We start from the raw sequence: 23733 nt of genomic DNA, 5'->3' as shown, positions 1-23733 counted from the left end.
TAAAGACGCTGAAATACGGCACAAGGAAGGAACTACGGGTTTCGGTGGCAGACAGCTGACGTGCCTCTAGGCTGGCTTGGGCGCGCGCTCACGTGCCTAGCGGAACACGCTGTCGCCCGGTAATTACATTACGGGCTCGCATCCACTTGTTGCTTGGCTACGTCACGGGGAAGAACCGGCCCGCGGCCTGCTGTGTATCGCCAGTGCCTTCCACACTAGTCCGCTGCTAGCTCACCAGCTCCCAGGGGGAAAAAAAGCGGCAAGGCGGCCACAGCCAACGGAACAAACCTCTTGATGTGTCGTAGTTCTGCCTCCCTCTAGCAAATCTCCCCCCCCCCCCCGCGAAAAAGAGACAAAAAACCGTAGTGTTTGTCTCGCGTTCCTCTCTCTCTCACTTTTTCCGCTCGCTTCTCTCCCCACCTCCGACCTTCGTTTCTTGCCCAGTAGACGGCCCGCTCAACAGGACACGGAGTGGGGGTCTGGGAGCAAGAAACGGGTTTATAGGGGGCATTTGCTGCGTGCGGATCCCTATTCTGTGTTACGCTGACGGATTGGCAACATGAGGAAAACTGGCGTAACAGCATTCCTCGCATTACTTCTCGTAATCACTGGAACTCGTGGTAAGTGCAAAAGCTGTTACTATAGCACGTTATTCAGCATGTTGAGTTCACTGGTTTCTATCTCATCTTGATCGCGCTGGAAAGGAAAGATTTAGAAAGCTTTTTTGTAACCTACGACGGTCTTGATGAAACATCTGCAGTTCTCCGAAATTGCTGAAGAACGAAATATTCTTAGGGCAGGCTCACGCTTGTGAGAGTTTTTCTCCTAAAAACGTAAGCTGTTCACCCTCAATTATTTTTCTTTCTTATTAAGTCAGCTTCACGAAACGGAGCGAAATGAACGAAGATGCATTCTAGCAGGAAATTACAGATCCTATTCAGTAAACGAATTGTTCCTATAGCTGTAAGAAGAAAGACTGATCTTCCACTAATACGTGATGACCCGAGTTGCTGGCCACAGGACCACCTCAACACTACACAATGGAAATATTGGCCGGGTACCATCTTACACTGACGAGTCAAAACATTTTGACCACATGCTTAACAGCGTGTTGGTCCATATTTGGATAGGCTCGTAGGTGCGACTCTCAGTAGCACGGATTACGGGAAGTCCTTGGTACGTGTCCAGAGGTATGTGGCACCAGATTTCAACTTAAAGATCACACACAATTCTTGTAAAATACGGGCCGGTGGTTTGTGGGGGCGGAGCTGGCGCCCGATACCGTCCCACATATCTGTCATCGGGTCCACATTAGGTGATTTTGGGTGCCAAGACATCCACATGAGTTCACTAGCACGCTCCTCAAACCACTGTAGCATGATCCTTCTAACACGGACAATGGTCCTACAAGAAGACGCCATTGGCGTCTGCGAAGATATCAACGATGAAGGGATGCAGATGGTCCGCAGTAATCTTTACGTAGTCCTAAGCTGTGATGGCGCCTATGATTTCTAGGCCACGCGTGTCCCAGAATCCCACGTGAACATCACCCATACCCTAATACTGCCCCAAGCGGTCTACGCACATGGTGCGGTGCCTGTTTTGAGCAACCCGTCGCCTGTATGAAGGCGTATCCGGACATGACCAGGAAACGTGATTCATCCGACACGGCGACACGTTTACATTGATCCACGGTCGATTCTCGATTATCCATTGTCCACTGAAATCGTAATCGACTATGTCATTGGATCTACATGGGAACACGTGGGAATCGCGTGCTACGGGCTCCCTGTTTCACAGTGAGTGCCGCACCGTGTGCTGTGAAACGCTCGTCCCTGCATCATCACTGTAATCCGTCGTCACGCGTCACAGATCGCCGCCTGTCCTGCTTTGCAGCCGCTCTCTGTGATGAGGCGTGGACGTGCGCCACCTTGCCGCTCCTTGTGGGTTCACGGTCCTTCAGCCCTTACGACACATCCTCACGACAGGAGTACTCGTTCCTGAGCTCTCCGTTCCCAGGCGCCGGGGCACAAGAAGTCGAAATCGCCAAATTGATCCCCTCATTCGCGTCTGCTCCGCTTAAACACTTCGCTCGCCGCCTCACGTGGCCGCAACGCCATCAGACGGCATCCACTCACGCGGTAGCCAGTGGCCACTACGCTTTAGCTCACCAATGTGCATTCAGCAAGATCCCAGTGTGACTACCTGATTTTGGGAGCGGTGGAGCGGAGGGATAACAATGTTAATATGGGGCACGATGTCGGGCGACAGTAACAAAAATAATGGCTCTGAGCACTATGGGACTTAACTTCTGAGGTCATCAGACCCCTAGACTTAGAACTACTTAAACCTAACTAACCTAAGGACAGCACACACAACCATGCCCGAGGCAGGATTCGAACTTGCGACGGTAGCAGCGCGGTTCCAGACTGAAGCGCCAGCAGCAGCGCGGTTCCAGACTGAAGCGCCTAGAACCGCTCGGCCACAACGGCCGGAAGACAGTAACAAGAACATAATCCTGGAAACTGCGTACGAAGTACAGTGAATACATGACTACAAAATATAGTCTGGAAGTTTTGCTTACGGTTGCCGGAAGAATGCGAAGATTTACCAGTCAGCGGGCCAGGCACTGAAAAGAAAAGAAAGAAAGAAAAACATTTATGTAGGTGATCACAACAACGTATCTAAAGGCACAACATAACTTGAGCCTTTTCCGAGAGCAAAGGAATCGGCGGAAGTTGGATAAATTCGGCCCGGTACGGAATATTTCCACTCGCTGCCAACCCTGCAGCAGCGCTTAAAGATAGGAGGTGATAGCGTGCTTTCGCTTCCAGCATCCGTTGCAAAAGCGCCAAGTTATTGAGCGTATACAATACTTCTTTCCACGCAAGAAAAGACATACAAAGCACGAACTACAAACAGAAATTTACTGTTACTCGGTCTTTTCACCTAAGATACTTTTTTTTCTAAATACAGAAGTTGTCCGTTAGTAACTGAACTGATTTTTACGTTACATTAACAATAACCTAGGCGTCTCTTAGGTATATTCGTAAATTACGTCGCACAAAAATTACGGAGGTTCTAGTTATGTGTTTACCATGAAAATTCGTATTCCTTTGTGGACTAGCTACATTTACTTCGCGTATGGCAGAAATTACAATTTATAAAGGACGCCATCGTAAATGCGCAAAAAGAATACAGCTAATCTTCAGGTTTTCGCGGCGCAAAGACTGCTCCATTAAGTTTCGGGAATGCAGCCGCATGAATTCTGCTTCTTCTTCTAGCAGAATTCATGCGGCTGCATTTCCGAAACTTAATGGAGCAGATTACAGCTAGTTGGCCTTCCCGTGGTGCACCCTGGGTAAAACTAAATGAAGTAGCACAATGCAAACTTCAGTGTGAAATGTCTTTCTAATAGCTCGCGCTAATGTGAAAATCATTATTATTTATTATTATTTCTGTGTGTTCACCCATTAAATAGAGTGAGGAAAGGGCGATGAAGAGCAAATATTTAATAATAAAAAATAAAGGCTGTAAAAACAGGCAGGTTTAAACTCCGAAGCGCTATACGGACATTGCCCTTGTAGAGGTGGTGATGGTGTGTGTGTGTGTGTGTGTGTGTGTGTGTGTGTGTGTGTGTGTGTGTGTGTGTGTGTCCTTTCCTTCCTCCGACCTTCAAACCGACTCGCTTATCTAGTAGTAGAGGGACCGAATTATATATCTCATAATAAAAACAACAGCGTTTTAGCTGCTTCTTATAAGTCCAAGGGAGTAACCAATCTCAATTACTGTTACTACTACATAAATAGCGCATATCCAGTACATCAGCACTGTTGAGTATCGATACGGCATCACAAAATTTGCTTTATCCTTCATCATGAACTCGCTGAGCTTCAGCAGACAATATACCGACTAAACTAACCTGCTCTAGATGCGTGGCAGCTGCGTCCGTCTCTCTCCTATTCGCAGGAATTACATTACACGTACCAGTCTACAGATTCATGTTGCAATGAACCTGACAATATGTTTTCGTGTTCCATTCTAGCTGACAGCTTTTGCGCACAATATGTAGATACCTGGCATAGTCGTACAAGCCGTTTCCTTGTTTGTTCTCGTTCCGCACTGCTGTTCAGACAACTCAGTCAAAGCCGCTGAAACGAGGAAGTGTGGAACAATCTTCTCGCGTATAAGCACCGCTTCGGTATTACAGTATGCAGACTATATGTAAATAGGGCAGTCCCTCTAACACGACGGGTAATTATTCTGCGAATTGCCCTCTATGCGTTTATGTTTTTCAAGATAACGTTCTGCATAAACATGACCGCAGTTACCATTCTGAACAAACAGACCAGTTTTGTGATGCCCTGTCAACATTAACAGTTCTGCAATATTCCTCATCAACAAGCCACAAGTCTTTTCCAAGATAATTTTCGGGCCAACATTTCACATACTACTGGATCATTTGCACAGTGGTGTACGTAAAATTTCATCTAGTATGGACATACTGAACTTCCCATCATTAGCCTACAGAGCAGAACGACATAAATGATATTTTTGAAGCCCAGTGATAGAGTGTGCGCAAAACGACTCCACCCCCCACCCCCCCAAAAAAGGAACGCATGATACTGTTGTGCTGTATGTATTTTAAAATTCTACAACAGCCAACAGACATTATAATATAACGGTACAGCTTATACGCTGTTATCTTTCATTACTTATCCGTGGAATACACTGGGTTTTCTTCAGTGATCGAAGCCTTTCACTGTGTCGAAGAGTAAAAGTCTTTTGATCGTATCGGTTGAGAGACTTGTCAGAGTAGTTCCGATTTCTTTCTTTGCGCGCTTTGGCCGTTTTCCTTCGAGACATACTAGTATCGTTTCTAAAATATTATTCTTTAGAGAGAATCACTGTGAAGACTGCATATAAATCGTCATTTTCCCCTCCTCCTGTGACAGTGGAGAAAAGTGAAAGGGTGAAACTACTGCGGGTATATGTTTCTCTTGAATAGCAACAGGAAGGCCCTCCTGACTGACGAATCAACGTCACCGTCCCGCATCCTCATTCCACGAGATACTACGCACAAGTTGTTGATGTTTAAGCCTTTTCAGTGAGACAGCTTGGTAATCAGAAACTTCAGATCCACTTCTCACCTCCCTCTGGAGGCCAAAGACTTTTTCCACCGCCAGGATCGAAGTGACTAAATTCGTTTCAAATGCCACCGCACTGGTGTGCATCAGCACTGTCGGTTAGAGATGCAGTTCCAGCAAAGTATCCATGAGACTAGCTCGCCCCATTAATATAGGGCGACACACGGGAGACGGACGGTTTTTAATGAAATAATACTCAGCCAACTTTAAAATTAATGCATATTTATTTACACAAAATCGAAGCTCATTATATGCCATTTTAGTTAACAAAGTTATTTCTGTAAAATAATGTCGTCAAGGTGATGTCCATCATTTCGAATGCAGGACCCAAGTCTCTTCTCAGAATCCTCCATCACACGGACTAAAATCTCTGCAGGAATGACAGCAATTTCTTGAATGTTTGCATTCTTCAACTCGTCCAAATTTCGTGGTTTGTGGTTATAGACACAGTTCTTAAGGTACCCCACAGAAAAGAGTCACATACTGACAAGTCGGGAGACCTGGGAGGTCAATGAACATTGCCAAACCGTGAGATAATTCGGCGAGGAAACATGCGTCTAAGAACTGTCATTGAAGTGTTTGCGGTGTGCGATGTTGCCCCATCCTGCTGGAACCAAACGCGTTTTTAAAGGGATTCGTCGTCTTCTTTGTTCTGGTTTCAAGAGTGTTTCAAGCATACGAATGTAACGAATCGAATTAACAGTAATTGTGACCCCGTTCTCTTAAAAAAAAAAAACAAGGTCCAATAATGCCAACAGAGCCAAGAGCACACCAGACTGTTACTTTTTGTGAGTGTAGAGGACGCTGGTGGATAAGGTGTGGATGCTCTGGAGCCCAGTAACGTAGGTTTTGCTTATTCACGGCCCCGTTTAAATGAAAATGAGCTTCATCGCTCATCAATAAAATTTCATTTTCATTCGATCCCAAAATCACTTGCATCCTGTAAGCGAAGTCTTCTCGTACAGCAAAATCAGTTTCCTTGAGTTGTTGGACAATGAGCATTTTGTAGGGATGGAATTTTAATTCTTTATGCACAATTCGTCTAACCGATTCACGATTGATTTGTAACTCACTAGCATGACGTCTAGCTGACCGTCCTGGGCTTCTGACTCCCGCTTGCCTTACCCTTTCAACATTTTCTGTTGTCGTTACTCTGCGTCTCGGGCCAGGATGCTTCTTATCCAGTACGTTTCCAGTTGATCTAAAGTTTGCCACCCATCTGACGATTGTGTTACGGCTCGGAACAGGTCCATGTCGACCGACATTAAACCGCGCACGAAACAATCACTGCGTAGCAATAATAGACTCATCATTTTTCACGAAACTGTCATAGACAAACACCCGACGTTGCATGTCCCACTGCTCCATAGTGACTGAGTAAATGAAATGTCGTCTTGTGTGGATCAGAACTATCCCCACCACGACCACCTCCCACCACCGCGCCCTCAGTACTATGCAGTTCAAAGCCGTCCGTCTCCCTTGTGTCACCCTGTACAGTGAAATGCCTTCCTTTTTAGTAACTTTTCTATTTAAAATTTTGATGTCTGTCGATTATCCATGATTGGTTATAACGTTTAAGGCCCGATATTGAAGACTTCCACATGAATTACTACTCCATCAGCTCGATGACTCAGGCATGTGAGACCCTTACAGGCAGCCATATCGTTAGGGGTCGAAAAACTGGTTAGTGATAAGGTAGTAACGCGCAAACTGTAATGCTCGCTGGGTTTAATGCGGTTTACAATGAGGAATATTTTAGATTTGGTGTTCGATTCGAAAAACTGTCAATTTTTACTTTTATAAGACTGAAGAAATATCTATGCTGAGTTCATAAAGTGTGATAGGAACGTTAAGAGAGCGTTGTGTAAGGAAAGCTAAATGCCTATACCGTATTCCGGAGTGTTGAGATCTAGTCGAATATTTGGCAAGGGATACACCGCTTGAAGAGAGGAAGGCTGGAGACGGAAACGTTGCATCGACATCGAGGTCATCATCAGAGCCAGGAGGGTAACTCTGAATGGCCGCAGAACGATGGGGTGCTCTTACTGGCAGAAGCCGTTTTGAAGAATGACCTCGGCATCAGCTTAGAGCGGTGGTTCCCAAACTGGGGGCAAAACGAAATTTTCTGAGGGGTAAAAACAGAAGGACTGAATAGTGTTTGGGTCACGAAACTAACTCATTTTTAAAAGATCATTAGTATTATCATTGTTTCGTAAGACTTTAATACTGGCTACATAAGTTACCAATAATCACATTTTTTTCAGCTACTAGCACTAACGCGCGAGACAGTCTGCTGGAGGTTACGGCTCGTGAAACGAATGTGTTAACTACATCTTCCTCACATAGTCCACCCACTGCACACATACTTTGTAACATTCATTTATTATATATATATATATATATATATATATATATATATATATATATATATATATATATATATATATATATATTTTCTTAGCGACTCATTAAGAAAACACCTACAAAAACTAAATATGATTTATCCTTCGTCATTTTAAAAATAAACGTGTTCACAGAAAATATTCTAATGGTGCTGATGTTGATGACGAGGGGAGGTTGGATTGTAGTGGGGGTACCACTTAATATCTGATTTACTCCGGGGTAATGATCTCGGGAGAACGCGCAAGAAAGGAATCAGACATCATTGACGATCGACAGCCGTACGAAACTAATCCGAAATAAATTCGTTAATACAAACATCTGTCTTAGCCACATGTGTGAAAATTCGTGCTGGACCGGGACTCGAACCCGGATTTCGTGCTTATGATGATGGTGTTTAGTTTGTGGGACGCTCAACTGCGCCGTCATCAACAGTCCATTTTTTTTTCACAGTCCAATCTAGTGACTGTCACAAATGATGAAGATGATGAAATGATGAGAACAACACACACACTCCCAGTCTCCGGGCAGAGAAAATTCCCAACCCGGCCGGCAATCGAACCCGGGGCCCCATGATCCAGAGGCAGCAACGCTAGCCACTAAACCACGAGCGGCGGACATACCTGGTTATCGCGAACGGTCGCCTTAAGCACTTCGGCTATGCGTGAACGCTTCCCGGACCGACCCAAACTTCTGGATGTCACGCTGTCTACATCTTTATACCATTGTTGGAACGTCCGGGAGGCGAGCACGCATAGCCGACGTGCTTAAGGCAACAGCTCGAGATAAGCACGAAATCCGGGTTTGCATTAGCGAATCTATTTCGAATTAATCCACGAGAAGCCTACATCATGCAAACCGGTCTCCTCCGGTCCTTGTGCCTGCGCTGTTGGTCACTGGGGTGTCCACAGTGCGACAGACAAAATAAGAAATAATTACCGCAAACTTGTCGCCAGAAACGTGATGTAACTCGAAGGGAAAAAAAAGAAGGCGGAGACTAATCTAACCAATGAAAAGATTGCCATACTAGCGATTTTTTCATCGACAAGTGGGGCTTTGTCAGTCCCGTATCTACTGCCCGTCCTTATACACATAGACACGTTGGGCTATATAAATCTAAAATAATATAAACTAGTTCACATGTGAACAGATTAAGCACGATCATCACGCTCCAACGGGAGTGTCAATGCAAGTAACTGTAAACTTAACTGAACTGTCGACGAAGGACGCATTTCTTCAAACAGTATTATTTTTCACAAAGAAATCACGTAGCCCACTGCTTGTATCCGCGAAAAACACCTCACTATTAGAAATTATTTCAATTTTTTTCTGTTGCATTTGTATCTTCTGCCCGACCGATAATATGATGTGAACCAATATGGCAAGAATACTTTACACGCCTGGAGACAACAGAAGGTTTCACATATATCATACAATCGTAAGACAGTGTTCGGAAACAAGATTTAAATTTCTTAACATACCCAGGAGTAGATGTGGCTTTGACCTATATTTATTAGTACGAAACTTGTACTACAACTGAAGAAATTGCAAAAAATGTAGAATGTGAAAGACATGACTAAGTTGAAGCAAACACAGAGCGTTGAGAGTTTCAAAGGGAACATTACAAATGATTGACTCAAATACATGAATGGATAGCTTTGAGAGATGAAATAGTGAAGGCAACAGAGGATCAAACAGACAAAAAGACAAAGTCCGGTATGAATCGTTGGATATCACAAGAAATACTAAATCGAACCCTTTCCACTTTTACATCGTTTGGGAACACGACAAAGGACTAAAGTCTACGTGAAAACTGCCGTGGCAGCACAATCGTGCATGTTATGGTGGAAAGGGATAACTGACGAAAGGAAAAAAATTAAAAATGCAGTACATGAACACAGACAATGAAACTGAAAGAAAGAAAGAACATAATGGTAACGCAGGAATGGCTGAGAGAGAAACACAGCGCTATGGATGGATGCATGACTAGGGGATAGATAGATACTGCCTATAGGAAAAACGAGAAGCACCTGTGTGAATATCAAGAGGTCGTATGACAAGCCATTACTAAGAAAAGAACGGAAAGATGTTACGGAATGTGTGGAGGTGCTATGCAAAGCGACCGAACTCTAAGAAAATATTACGGAAAGGGAACAGGAAGTAGATGAAGAGAAAATTGGTGATATATAGCGAGAATAATTTAACACGCACTAAAAGACCTAAGACGAAACGAACAAAGTGAGTGGATGCAATTCCTTAAGAATTATTAAGACATTTGGGAGAACCAACCAACAAGACAATTGCACCCTGTATGCAATATATATATATATATATATATATATATATATATATATATATATATATATATATATATATATATATGACGCAAGACAAATACCGTCAGACTTCCATAAGAACGTAATGATCCTAATTTCAAAGAAGGCAGGTACTGATATGTACGAATATCACCGAATCAGTTTAGTAAGTCATGGTTGCAAAATATATATTTACGGAAGAATAGAAAGAACGGTAGAAGCCAAACGCGGGAAGTATCTGTTTGGGTTCCAGAGATTAACGACGCTACGACTCATCTTAGAAGATACACTGAAGGCATGACTACGTTTATAGTGTTTCTAGATTTAGACTAAAACTGGATAATGTCGACTGAAATACACTCTTTGAAATTGTGACTTTGTCAGGGACAAAATAGTGGGCGCGAAAGGTTACCTAACACTTGCGCAGAATCCAGACTGCAGTAATAATAGTCGAAGGGCAGGGAAGGGAAGTGATAATTGAGTAGGAAGTGCGTCAAGGTTTAACCTTTCTCCTCCCCCCCCCCCCCAAGAGTTATTCAATCTGTATATAACCACTAAAGAAAACCACATAAAAAGTTGGAAAGGGAATTCAAGTTCGGAGAGAAGACATAAAAACTTTGACGTTTCCTGATGACACTGTAATCAGGATACGGTGGATTATGCGCTGTGATCAGTTTTCGTCCAAAGTGCTAGGCGAGTTCGTTTACTTGTTCTGAAGGGGAGGCCGACAAGTGTGTGCCCCCTTTCGGCTCTAGTCGACGATGACAGAATCGAGGTGCACTCCCTGCAATCTTCTCCAAACGATTTTACAGAAACTGTTCGGCAAAACAATTTAATTTTTCTTTTGTTGTAGCTTTATATTTCAGCTTCATGACGATGTGCCTATCATTTCGTCTCTATGGTATTGTATGTGATTTGTATTACGTAATATGCTGCTGCATATTAAATTTAGGTAACATATTGAATTTTTCTTCAGACTTAGGTGGAGGTCTCTGTCTGTCACCTATCACCAGAAAATTAATCAGACATAGCGCACTTGTTTCCGTTCGCGTGCGTCAGAGATAAAGCCAGAATGAAATATCCACAACATTCCTCACCTTTCATAAAGGGCTTGAGGTATCTAAATGAGATTTCCGGAAATGATAGCACACTAAGAGGATAGTACTTTGCCATATGGTTATTAGGCAAAACTTCATTATCTATCGTGTCATTCCACTAGCTACATTTTTTTCGATGAAATAATGAATTTTTATGGGCCATCGACAGGTGGTTAAACGAGAAATGCTATGGGTTTTGGAACAACATAAGCGAAAACATAGCACGTTTCGAGAATGTGCTGTCTCAAAGCTGCTGGACCTTACTTTTCCTCCATTCCTCACTTAACAAACCATTGTTTCAGAAATCTCTTCCAATTGCGTCTGCACAATATGTTAGTGAGGTGAGACTGTGTAAACTCCACTGTGTTTTGGCAAAAGAGCAAATTTTACTCAGAATTCGCGAGCCATGATGCTTCTCTGAATGTTACAAATGGATAATAAATCAGGCGCAAATAAATCGCCGCTTTGGTTGCATTTCCAGCGGAATTCTATTTAGAAGCTAACCAAAGCAGAGGTGACAGCAGATCTTTTTTGAATGGACAATATGCAAGTAAGGTTGTGGAGAGGCTCCACTTAATATTTACAATAAATGAGAGCATAGGCTTAGTTTTAGAAACGCACTTCCCTCCAGCGTTCGGCATATACCCTACATCGCCTGCCCGCAACCCCTACCACTACCACTTCCCGACGCATACCCCGCCGATTGCCCATCTACCGGCCACGTTGTTTTACACGCACTCTACCCATTATTATAGGTGTCAGTGGCTCAGAAAGGAGTTCCATATGCAGCAACCCCCCCCCCCCCCCATGAACCATGGACCTTGCCGTTGGTGGGGAGGCTTGTGTGCCTCAGCGATACAGATAGGTACAACCACAACGGAGGGGTATCTGTTGAGAGGCCAGACAAACGTGTGGTTCCTGAAGAGGGGCAGCAGCCTTTTCAGTAGTTGCAAGGGATGATTGACTGATCTGGCCTTGTAACAATAACCAAAACGGCCTTGCTGTGCTGGTACTGCGAACGGCTGAAAGCAAGGGGAAACTACGGCCGTAATTTTTTCCGAGGGCATGCAGCTTTACTGTATGATTAAATGACGATGGCGTCCTCTTGGGTAAAATATTCCGCAGGTAAAATAGTCCCCCATTCGGATCTCCGGGCGGGGACTACTCAAGAGGATGTCGTTATCAGGAGAAAGAAAACTGGCGTTCTACGGATCGGAGCGTGGAATGTCAGATCCCTTAATCGGGCAGGTAGGTTAGAAAATTTAAAAAGGGAAATGGAGAGGTTAAAGTTAGATATTGTAGGAATTAGTGAAGTTCGGTGGCAGGAGGAACAAGACTTTTGGTCAGGTGACTACAGGGTTATAAACACAAAGTCAAATAGAGGTAATGCAGGAGTAGGTTTAATAATGAATACGAAAATAGGAATGCGGGTAAGCTACTACAAACAGCATAGTGAACGCATTATTGTGGCCAAGATAGACACGAAGCCCACGTCTACTACAGCAGTACAAGTTTAAATGCCAACTAGCTCTGCAGATGACGAAGAAATTGAAGAAATGTATGATGAAATAAAAGAAATTATTCAGACACTGAAGGGAGATGAAAATTTAATAGTCATGGGTGACTGGAATTCGAGTGTAGGAAAAGGGAGAGAGGGAAACGTAGTAGGTGAATATGGATTGGGGCTAAGAAATGAAAGATGAAGCCGCCTGGTAGAATTTTGCACAGAGCACAACTTAATCATAGCTAACACTTGGTTTAAGAATCATGATAGAAGGTTGTATACATGGAAGAACCCTGGAGATACTAAAAGGTATCAGATAGATTATATAATGGTAAGACAGAGATTTAGGAACCAGGTTTTAAATTGTAAGACATTTCCAGGGGCAGATGTGGACTCTGGCCACAATTTATTGGTTATGACCTGTAGATTAAAACTGAAGAAACTGCAAAAAGGTGGGAATTTAAGGAGATGGGACCTGGATAAACTGACTAAACCAGAGGTTGTAGAGAGTTTCAGGAAGAGCATAAGGGAACAATTGACAGGAATGGGGGAAAGAAATACAGCAGAAGAAGAATGGGTAGCTTTGAGGGATGAAGTAGTGAAGGCAGCAGAGGATCAAGTAGGTAAAAAGAAGAGGGCTAGTAGAAATCCTTGGGTGACAGAAGAAATATTGAATTTAATTGATGAAAGGAGAAAATATAAAAATGCAGTAAGTGAAGCAGGCAAAAAGGAATACAAACGTCTCAAAAATGAGATCGACAGGAAATGCAAAATGGCTAAGCAGGCATGGCTGGAGGACAAATGTAAGGATGTGGAGGCTTATTTCACTAGGGGTAAGATAGATACTGCCTACAGGAAAATTGAAGAGACCTTTGGAGATAAGAGAACCACTTGTATGAACATCAAGAGCTCAGATGGAAACCCAGTTCTAAGCAAAGAAGGGAAAGCAGAAAGGTGGAAGGAGTATATAGAGGGTCTACACAAGAGCGATGTAGTTGAGGACAATATTATGGAAATGGAAGAGGATGTAGATGAAGATGAAATGGGAGATACGATACTGCGTGAAGAGTTTGACAGAGCACTGAAAGACTGAGTCGAAACAAGGCCCCCGGAGTAGACAACATTCCATTAGAACTACTGACGGCCTTGGGAGAGTCAGTCCTGAAAAAACTCTACCATCTGGTGAGCAAGATGTATGAAACAGGCGAAATACCCTCAGACTTCAAGAAGAATATAATAATTCCAATCCCAAAGAAAGCAGGTGTGGACAGATGTGAAAATTACCGAACAATCAGTTTAATAAGCCACAGCTGCAAAATACTAACAACAATTATTTACAGACGAATGGAAAAACTGGTAGAAGCCGACCTCGGGGAAGATCAGTTTGGATTCCGTAGAAACACTGGAACACGTGAGGCAATACTGACCTTACGACTTATCTTAGAAGAAAGATTAAGGAAAGGCAAACCTACGTTCCTAGCATTTGTAGACTTAGAGAAAGCTTTTGACAATGTTGACTGGAATACTCTCTTTCAAATTCTAAAGGTGGCAGGGGTAAAATACAGGGAGCGAAAGGCTATTTACAATTTGTACAGAAACCAGATGGCAGTTATAAGAGTCGAGGGGCATGAAAGAGAAGCAGTGGTTGGGAAGGGAGTAAGACAGGGTTGTAGCCTCTCCCCGATGCTATTCAATCTGTATATTGAGCAAGCAGTAAAGGAAACAAAAGAAAAATTCGGAGTAGGTATTAAAATCCATGGAGAAGAAATAAAAACGTTGAGGTTCGCCGATGACATTGTAATTCTGTCAGAGACATCAAACGACTTGGAAGAGCAGTTGAACGGAATGGGTAGTGTCTTGAAGGGAGGATATAAGATGAACATCAACAAAAGCAAAACGAGGATAATGGAATGTAGTCGAATTAAGTCGGGTGATGTTGAGGGTATTAGATTAGGAAATGAGACACTTGAAGTAGTAAAGGAGTTTTGCTATTTGGGGAGCAAAATAACTGATGATGGTCGAAGTAGAGAGGATATAAAATGTAGACTGGCAATGGCAAGGAAAGCGTTTCTGAAGAAGAGAAATTTGTTAACATCGAGTATAGATTTAAGTGTCAGGAAGTCATTTCTGAAAGTATTTGTATGGAGTGTAGCCATGTATGGAAGTGAAACATGGACGGTAAATAGTTTAGACAAGAAGAGAATAGAAGCTTTCGAAATGTGGTGCTACAGAAGAATGCTGAAGATTAGATGGGTAGATCACATAACTAATGAGGAAGTATTGAATAGGATTGGGGAGAAGTTTGTGGCACAACTTGACCAGAAGAAGGGATCGGTTGGTAGGACATGTTCTGAGGCATCAAGGGATCACCAATTTAGTATTGGAGGGCAGCGTGGAGGGTAAAAATCGTAGGGGGAGACCAAGAGATGAATACACTAAGCAGATTCAGAAAGATGTAGGTTGCAGTAGGTACTGGGAGATGAAGAAGCTAGCACAGGATAGATTAGCATGGAGAGCTGCATCAAACCAGTCTCAGGACTGAAGACCACAACAACAACAACACATGCAGCAACAAAAATTTTTGACCGTTTGCCCAATAATATAAAATGTCTGACAGGTAGCAAAGCAAAATTTAATCTACCGTAAAATCATTTCCCCCGAACAACTCTTATTCCTGGAACGAGTTTTATTTTAAAAAGAGGTAATGTGTAAAAATAATCTTGTTTTTAAGTGAAGTTTCGTGAGTAGGCCTGAAACATGTGTTCATTAATATTAAAACTAATTATGAATACAGTAAACTGACTCGCTCAACAACATTTTCCTAAAAAAGCCCCCCCGCCGGAGGTTCGAACCCTCTCTCGGGCATAGTTGTGTGTGTTGGTCTTAGCATGCGTTAGTTTAAGTTATTTTAAGTAGTGTGTAAGTCTAGCGACCGATGACCTCAGCAGTTTGGTCCCTTACAAATTCACACACATCTGAACATTAGCCATTAAAAAAGCGTGTAAGTCACCTGTGGAACAAGCATGTGGAACTACGCAGCCGTGTTCCATAATTTGGTATACGTGAACTGCCAAAATCTTGTTACCGCAATACCTCAGTGTTCACTTTGTAAATTATGTTGTTGGTGTTGTATTACTGAGTTTTGAAGGAAATGTAGTGAACATTACTTGCGAGAGAAAGCGACGTTTTGATTAGTATGCGTTGTCAACACCGAGTCAGGTATTAGTGCAGCGCCACACAATATTGTTACGGAATTATACAATTGTCTGCCCACGACAATGGCATGTTTAAGAGAATATGCCGCTGCTGTGTACTGTAACGCTTCTCTGCTTTGATTTAATGCCTACCAAATGATTATGAACAGTACATTTCTTAATGAATATCTAAAACTTCCGTTTACTGCGTGAGGCAGTGGGCTACATACGTAAAAATAATACAAGTTCACCGCGTAGCTCATTCTCTAGTGCTGTGACTTTTGCCCGATTCTGTTATTCAAAATGCTGTATAGGAATAACCAGTGCTACAGACAAGAACAGGTCAGTACAATGGCTGAATAAGGGTGTAAGTCCTTCACTTGGCCGAAATGATTACCTGTATTGTATTTCAGTGTTGCTCTCTTCTGCAGTATGCACATAGATAAGCATCCGACTAGAATGACCACTGTGGAATCTCCATATACAGTTGTCGGGGCAACGGAGAGGCGCGAAAACTTAAAAACTCCTAGTAGCCATAATACATGCAAGATATGAAGTGATCAATTAATACATGCAGTGTCAGTACGGAGTCATTACATACGTCCTGCAGAAGTTGTAATGTGAAACATGTAGAAGAGAATAAACATGTCCAACAGACAACATAGCAATCCACCAGTAGCATCCACTGTAGCACATCGGCTGTGATAAAACAGTGTAAGACATAGTGTGCAAACTGCTACCAAAGTTAATGCGAAGAGAGTTGCGAATATACATCTCGTTCACTGCTGCGTTTTGGTTTACCATTGGGTGAAGATAATCGACAGAAGATTTATAGCTTTCGTTTCAACGAAAAGTTTGCTCGACATTTGTTGCAGCAACATCTCAGATCTTCTTTGATATTTGTAAAGAATATTCCTTGTGTCATTCATGCTTTTCGTGCAGTTTTAAATGTGCAATATATTTACATGTGTAGACAGTGCAAGCATGTTTTGTTTTTGCACAATTACAGTGAAACCTGTATCACCCCTTCATATTTTCAAGTATAGATGATGAATGGGGCTTGATTTTTAAGTCATATTTAAAACTTAAAGGGTATTTTTTATGATGAAAGAGCGACAGATAAGTTTTAGGACCAATATTTAAAATCACTGAGAACGCTTCCAAATTGGAGTTGTTGAATGCAAAGTGGAACTTTTAAAAGTTATGTAGTGCGATGCATTTGCTTCAAGTTGATTTGTGTTCTGTGGTGTTTGCATTTTCCGGAGGTTTATACGTGCATCTTATATTCTACCTTATTGCATATATTTCAGCAGTATTGACACTGCGATAGAGAATTTCTTATTACGATCGTGCAAAATAATTGATTCGCACCGGACTCACATTAGGAAGGAAGAGTGTTTGGATTTCCTTTGTCATCCATATGTACCTCTTCCTTTGCGGAAGACAGAGATATTTCCTTCCCCTCGCTCGTCGTTGAACTCTGATCTTCCTCCCTCCCTTCCTTCCTTCCTAGCATGTATGCACATACTGAGAGACCGGGTGCCGTGTAATGGAATAGGGCAGATGCTCACTGGAAAATGGGATCATTTGCAGGCACCAGGAGATTATTCCTAAAAAGGAAATCTCATAAACCAAGTGGGATTCGAAATAACTATTTGGGGAAGTAAGAACTGAAATACGATCCCTTGCAGACCACGAGAGAAAACCGTTAGGAGCTCTAATACCGGATTAACTGTGCTTGTGGTTGTATTCGCAAAGCGGAAGACATCTCAAATTTTACTTCCCATTGCAGCAACAAAAGAATTGTAAGAGGTTATCGTAGCTCTCTCCTGAACTGATTTAATGTGATCAGGGGAAACCAGTATCTGGATTTCAACTCCACTTCTCCCAAGCATGTTAACCATTGCGGCACCTGCCTCGGTGCAAAGATACTATAATGGTTAAAATGATAACGTGCTAAATGGGGAAAAGACAAATGTAAAATTTATTGAAAGTAGGATGATTGGTACCAAACTTTTAAACTGGCTGACAGACACGTATAACAATTCGCCCTGTGACGCTGACGTCAGCCTCAAACAATAAGCATTACCTAATAGATGTCCTCATTACGACTAATAAGAGGAAACACATTCATATGAAATGTACTCTATGATTTGAAAAATGTATCAGTAACTGAACCAGTATTAAAAACACTACCGCAGATTTGGGAATGGTGAATGAAAACAGCCCTGTGAGTCTCTACTTACTACAAAATGCGAGATTTAATCCAGGCTAGCATAGATAGCAGAAAATTCAATAAAGTGATAGGTACTGAATAAATATAGAAGCATAATATCGCCAGGCATTGACCGAATGTTGAAACTTGTTGTCTCAAAGAAAATGTAAAATAATGACTGTGGGTAATAGGACACAGTGAGCAATAAGGAATCCTAAGGACTTATCTGTTAAAGCTTTTTTTTTGTTAAAAAAAATATGTGGCTGTAGTCCAGTCTGTATTTCCCATAAGTGGTGTCGAAATGGAGGTTAGTATATATGACTTTTACAAAGCATATTACCAAATCTTTCATAAACTGTCTACGATCAAAAAAATGTGACATGCGACGAGCATCTCGAACAGAAATTTAGGCGAACCTTTGGCGAAATGTATGTCATGCATGGACATTATATGTACCAGAACGACTAAAATCTAGGACGACTCTCACGTCACAACGTAGTGTAGAGCCTCTAAGCTGCTAACTACTTCAAAAGTGAGGGCGTGCGAGCATTAAAGTTCCATGGAAAACTTGGAGAATGCTCAGTGGACTTTGAGCACGTGTGAAGCTGGCGAAGACCAGCGTTAACGAGATGGGGCAGAGAGGAGAAGACGATATCATTTTTAATAGGACTAGGTCCAAGATATGTAAATAATTTGATATGCCCTTTTTCTCTGTACCAATGTAGTCTTGAAGAAAAGTTTGATGCAAATGAGTGTGGCAGTGAAAATAAAATACACGACGACTTTCTCAGGCTTTTTTATCCATTTAAGCCAGTTTCGGTTGTTTTCGGGCTTTGCTTTCAAAACTGACGGCTGGACAACAAAACACATTAGCGTGTTTTCGCTTCCGAAAGGTTATTTTGTACCCTGGATTAAGACACACAGACACACACACACACACACACACACACACACACACACACGTCAGCACAGATATTTGTTTCCTCCAGGTAGTAGCGTGAACTTTAAATTCTGTCATGTCATAGGTTTATTATTGGGTTTTTCTATTCGACTTTTCAGAGGCTTCGGAGAACTGTAGCGCTCATTTGTGCTCTGAGCCCTTACAGTGTTGGGTATGTCGCAAAGACAACGAAGTTTCAACAACATGTCCCTGTTGTTTCTCAGTATTATTCTCTCTCACTCTGGTCAGAAACGTGGTAAACAACTAATCTCCATCTGATTTTCGGTCACATCGTGGATCAGAACTTGGGATGGAGAGCGACAAAGCTGAAGCGACGGTTAGTCTCCACATTGAGCCGTCGGCAGAAATTACAAAGATCTAGGTCCTTCCGTTTGCCGTTGGTCGTCAATCCCGCTAGCCTTATTATAGTATTACGGGTAACGGCATGTACCCACGTGGGAGACCTGTCCGTAACCTTTTGAAGTATGTTACAGAAACGATCATCTGAGAGCCAAGAATTACATATAACTGTCACGTAAGTGAGAATGGAATTGTCCAGATAGTGGAAGAACAACAGTAACTGGCATACTAAAAGACGTGTGTACGTATGTAGAGAAAGAAGTAGATGCACAATTAAAAGAAGCCGCTATCAGCGATAATATACGGTCCAGTCACATTAATGTGACCACTGCCTATGTTCGACGTCAATGTGTAATAACCACTCACAGGCTACAGGTGGCAGCACTAGGAGTGAAAGGTATATAAAGCGTGTCGGGTGGGGACGCGGAAAACAGTGTGGTCGTTGTCGTGATGCTGCAGCGGAGTTATTTATCTGACGTCCAAAAGGGCATGTTCATTGGCTTTGATGCCAAGGGTGGACGCATTTCCGAAACGGCTAAGTTTGTAAACTGTTCGCGTGCCACCGTCATTAAAGTATACGGTGCATGGCAAACTGGCTCTATCCAAAACCGGCGCCGAGCCCATAGCAACCGACCACCCAGATGAACCAAGGAGCGACGTTCAGGGAGCGTTACTGCGCATCGGCCTCCGCAGCAGGCGCCTGGGTCATGCACCCATGCTGACTTCTGTGTTAGTGGCGACAAGTGACCTTTTCAGATTTTCAGATTAATCGCGTTTTATGGTCCAACGGATAATACTAGTGTCCATTTCCATCCGTCGGCTGTGTGCAATGACGTCATACCTAAGGCAGAGACGCTACATAGAGGCAATCTTTGAAAGCAACTGATCATATTCGTAAACAAACGAATGTAGCATACGATAAAATTACAATCACAATTCATGTGATTGATTACTTAGCCAAAAATTATGCCGAAAAGAAACGAAGGGAACGAAAATGAATAAGAACAGAATAAGAGAAACAGAGCGTCTGAAATAAATTATTATCGTGATTTATGCGAGTAAGAAAAGCACCTAGAACCTTTAAATCCATTACAGTATAGAGCTTGATGAAGTCTTAATACTGTAAAGTAGCGTTAATTTTTAATTATTTATTAGATCAAATGGGACTATTACACAAGTAACTAAAATTTACAAAAAGTGAAACAGAGTGGCTGGCTCATCCTCTTATTCTTGTGATCAGCCAGCCCAGACCAGCTGCTCTATGGCTTACCTTCCTCTACTTTTCCTTGATGTGTCCGTTTTCCCCCTTTTTTTGTTCGTTTCTTGTTTCCTTCGTTTTCTCTGTCGCTGTGGTTTCCCATTCCTTTTACTTTCCCAAACTAAATTTCGGTGCTGTTTTACCCTGAGCCTTGTTTCCGTCAGGAAAAAGGGACTGGTGACCCTGTAGTCTGGTCCCTTTACACTCCAAACCAACCAACCAACAAACAAACATAAGTGGCGTTGCAGGTTGGGGCAGATGCAGAATTCGGCCGTGGCAGAGCACGCGCTGTGTGAAGCCAACCACATAATAAAATTCGCCGGCACGGAAGTTCTGGCTGTAGAGAAGAGCTATCACACCAGCTTGTTCAGAGAAGCTATAGAAATACACAAACATGAGAATATCTTCAACAAGAAAGAAGAAAGCCTCAAGGTGAAGGGAACCTGAATTCCCATGCTGCGAACGACCGTTGCAGGTAGCAAGAAAAGCGCACCGGAAAAGAGTACGGAAAAAGCCCTTGGATGTTGGTGCGCCAGGTACGTATAATCTGCAGCCACGAGCTCGACTCCAGTCCACCACCAGCAATAGGGGATGAGGCTCCGACAATGCCAGCCATTCGTGCTGGCGAAATGTCAGAAAAATCATCAAATATCGGCCGAAGAAGCCGAGAGGGAAGTGAACAGGCAATTTGTCAGGGTAAGGTAAACTGTTGGGTGGCTTCAGCGGAAGATGGCAGGTAGTAGGAGTTTTTAGAACAGCCGTTGGTGATATTTTGTGGGACCGTTCTCTCGCTCCGCGCGAGAGAAGAGAAGCAGCAGCAGCTCGACGGCCCCACGGAGCAGCCTGGCCGGCGTATTTTTAGGCCACGGACGCGGCCGCGGCCCTGCGCTGCGGATGTTGCGCGGCTGCTCGCGTTCTGTTTACAGGCGGGCGACACGCTCCGCGTCCCGCCAACAAGCGCGAGCGGGCCGTTGTTACCGCGTGGGGCAGGTCGCCGCCTCCCTGCCCCCCACCGCGTCACGCTGTGCTGTGGTTGTCGGCGGCCCAAAACATCCGTTTTTCGGCTTTAGTCCTCACTTTTTTTATTCTCATATTGGCCAACTAGGATCACGTGACGACTTCTCTTATTTCTTTTCTGTTTCATTTGTTGTTTCTATTTCTCCTTTACTACTCCATCTTCTCTGCATGTTGTCTTTGTATCTCTTCTTTACATCTTCCCCTGTTTTCCTATTTATTCTTGCTTGAAAGTCCCCTAAATTTAGTGTTTTATTCTGAAACAAGTTTCTTTCTCTAATTTCGATTCTTTAATGTTGTTTCTTTCTAGTGCTTTTCCGATTTCTCTAACTGATGTTATTGTTGCTTTTTTTTCTCAGAAATCAGGGATTTTTGTTCCATTCATTCGACAGAGGTCCCAAAGAAGATGAACCTTCTCTTTCCTATTACGCTTGATATATTCTGTATATTTAGATAGATGTCATTACTTCTCATTGTCTAACAATTTTTAGTTTGTGTTGCACCGATTATTTTTCTAATAACTCGTCTTTAAGGTATATCCATTCTTTTCAGCTTACAGTTCACCTATAAACATTCGTGTGGATTTTAACGTTCTATTCTTACCACTGTGGTTAATTTTTTGTTTTTTAATTTGCATATCTTGTCCTAGATGTCTTTAGTTAAAGCGTATGCTCTTTCCATTTTATTAACTGGTACATCCAACACAATTTTTTGACTATTCTGCTGTATGGTTTTTCTAAGATGTTTGATTTTACTAACTAGCTCCAATTTACCTGTTTGTGTTCCTATGTATTTTCGCGAATTTTTGTATTTGCCATGAATATTGTTTTTTCAGCTGTATTTCTGAGAAAATTTCTCTTAGTTGTTCTTGCCAGGAGAAATATTTGAATACTACTTTCTTCAGATTTTTTGGAATAATTCCAATATCATCTCCACAAACCAGTCAGTTTACCTAAATTCCATTTGTTATCCTTCGCAGAATTATTGATTCAGTTTTTCTATTTTTTCAGTTCCAAATTCCAAATGCTTACAATTAAAAAAATAACACCGTTAAAGATTAAATATATAGTAAGCCGTCTTCTTGTATAAAACCAGTTTTTATTTCAGTTGCTGAAATATGTCTCCCATAAATTTCAGTTTTGATATCGTGTTTTAGAATTTCGCGAGCAACGTTTGCTAATTCTCATTTAACACTTAATTTTATAATGATTTTTACCTATTATTTCTCTGTCTGCAGAATCGAATGCTTTCTTTTATTCCTTGTTATATGTCACCAATGCCGAAGAGGAAAATTAGGGGGAATCCTGCACGAGATAATACATCGCATTCCCATTATAAGCAAGAAACGGACGAGAAACTAACGCCACCTACAAAAATTATACCGTCACGAAGAAATCTCAGTAGCGGCGTAACGGTACCAGTATTAAGAAGCTAATGGTAACGCAGATACTGAAATCATGTAGGCGTAACTATATGATGTCACCGATATTAATCCTAAGTGTCTGTGCACTAAAGAGGTACGCCTCTGGAACCGCTTATAGTCAGTCAAAGTTACAGTGTTGGCGTAACCCCATGCATAGTGTTGTATATAGAACGACATGTATTACTCTCCTCTGGAGTACGCCGCAATGTACAGGGCGAACATTAATAAAACCGATAATCTCCGGTGACGGATTCCTGACTGGAAGTAGAGGAAAAATATCCTATGAATATATGTCCGGAAATGCGTCGTTGCCTTGGTAGACGGATGAATGTCATGTGCCTTGTGTTCCTTGAGTGCTGCAGGCTGTGTGATTGACGCAGCGTACTGTAAGCAGGAGAAGGGTCCGGTGTTCGTGAGGGGAACAAGCAGAGATGGTGTTTGTGAACGTCCAAGCAAATGGAAACGCTCGAAAGCCAGTATGACTATACCAAAATAACTATCCTCACCGACACCAACAGCATCACACATTTCAAGCTCTTTTTGGACGTTTGTGTGATCATGAAAACTTTCAGACAGACGAACGTGCAGGGAGGCGGCAGACTCTGCGTACACCAGATTTGCAGGACCGGGTTCTACAGGATACTGAGACGAACCCCAGTACAATCTCCAGGCAAGTGGCCCGCCAGCATGGTGTAAGCCAAAGTGCGATTATGTGTGTTTGGATAACATTGCATCCCATGGAGGCCACTTTGGGCACCTGTTGCGATGTGAATGCGATGCAGCTTTGTACTGTGTTTCGGGACAATTTGTTGTCATTGCATGCACACCGTCCATTTCCAGACACCATTTCTTAGTATCTTTTCCCC

At 42.6% G+C, this 23733-nt stretch overlaps 2 protein-coding genes across 5 annotated transcripts in view; one reads left to right on the top strand and one right to left on the bottom strand.

Annotated features, from left to right (window-relative positions):
- Positions 1 to 23733, bottom strand: part of LOC126101165 (trichoplein keratin filament-binding protein) — a 796043-nt gene that overhangs the window by 420125 nt on the left and 352185 nt on the right. For 3 of the 4 annotated variants that reach the window (XR_007522283.1, XM_049911860.1, XM_049911863.1), the window contains one exon: positions 2585 to 2629. The exons of the other annotated variant lie outside the window; for it this stretch is intronic. The gene's annotated coding sequence lies outside the window, so the exon portion shown is untranslated. The remainder of the gene's footprint in view (positions 1 to 2584; positions 2630 to 23733) is intronic. 4 annotated transcript variants of the gene reach the window in all.
- Positions 482 to 23733, top strand: part of LOC126101167 (peptidoglycan-recognition protein LC-like) — a 63915-nt gene continuing 40663 nt past the window's right edge. Inside the window, exon 1 of the mRNA XM_049911865.1 lies at positions 482 to 620. Coding sequence (XP_049767822.1) covers positions 560 to 620 — 61 coding nt within the window. The 5' untranslated portion in view covers positions 482 to 559. The remainder of the gene's footprint in view (positions 621 to 23733) is intronic.

The sequence above is a fragment of the Schistocerca cancellata genome, chromosome 9, assembly GCF_023864275.1.
Source record: "Schistocerca cancellata isolate TAMUIC-IGC-003103 chromosome 9, iqSchCanc2.1, whole genome shotgun sequence".
NCBI classification, from domain to species: domain Eukaryota; kingdom Metazoa; phylum Arthropoda; class Insecta; order Orthoptera; family Acrididae; genus Schistocerca; species Schistocerca cancellata.
This window is presented reverse-complemented; position numbering and strand designations above follow the sequence as displayed.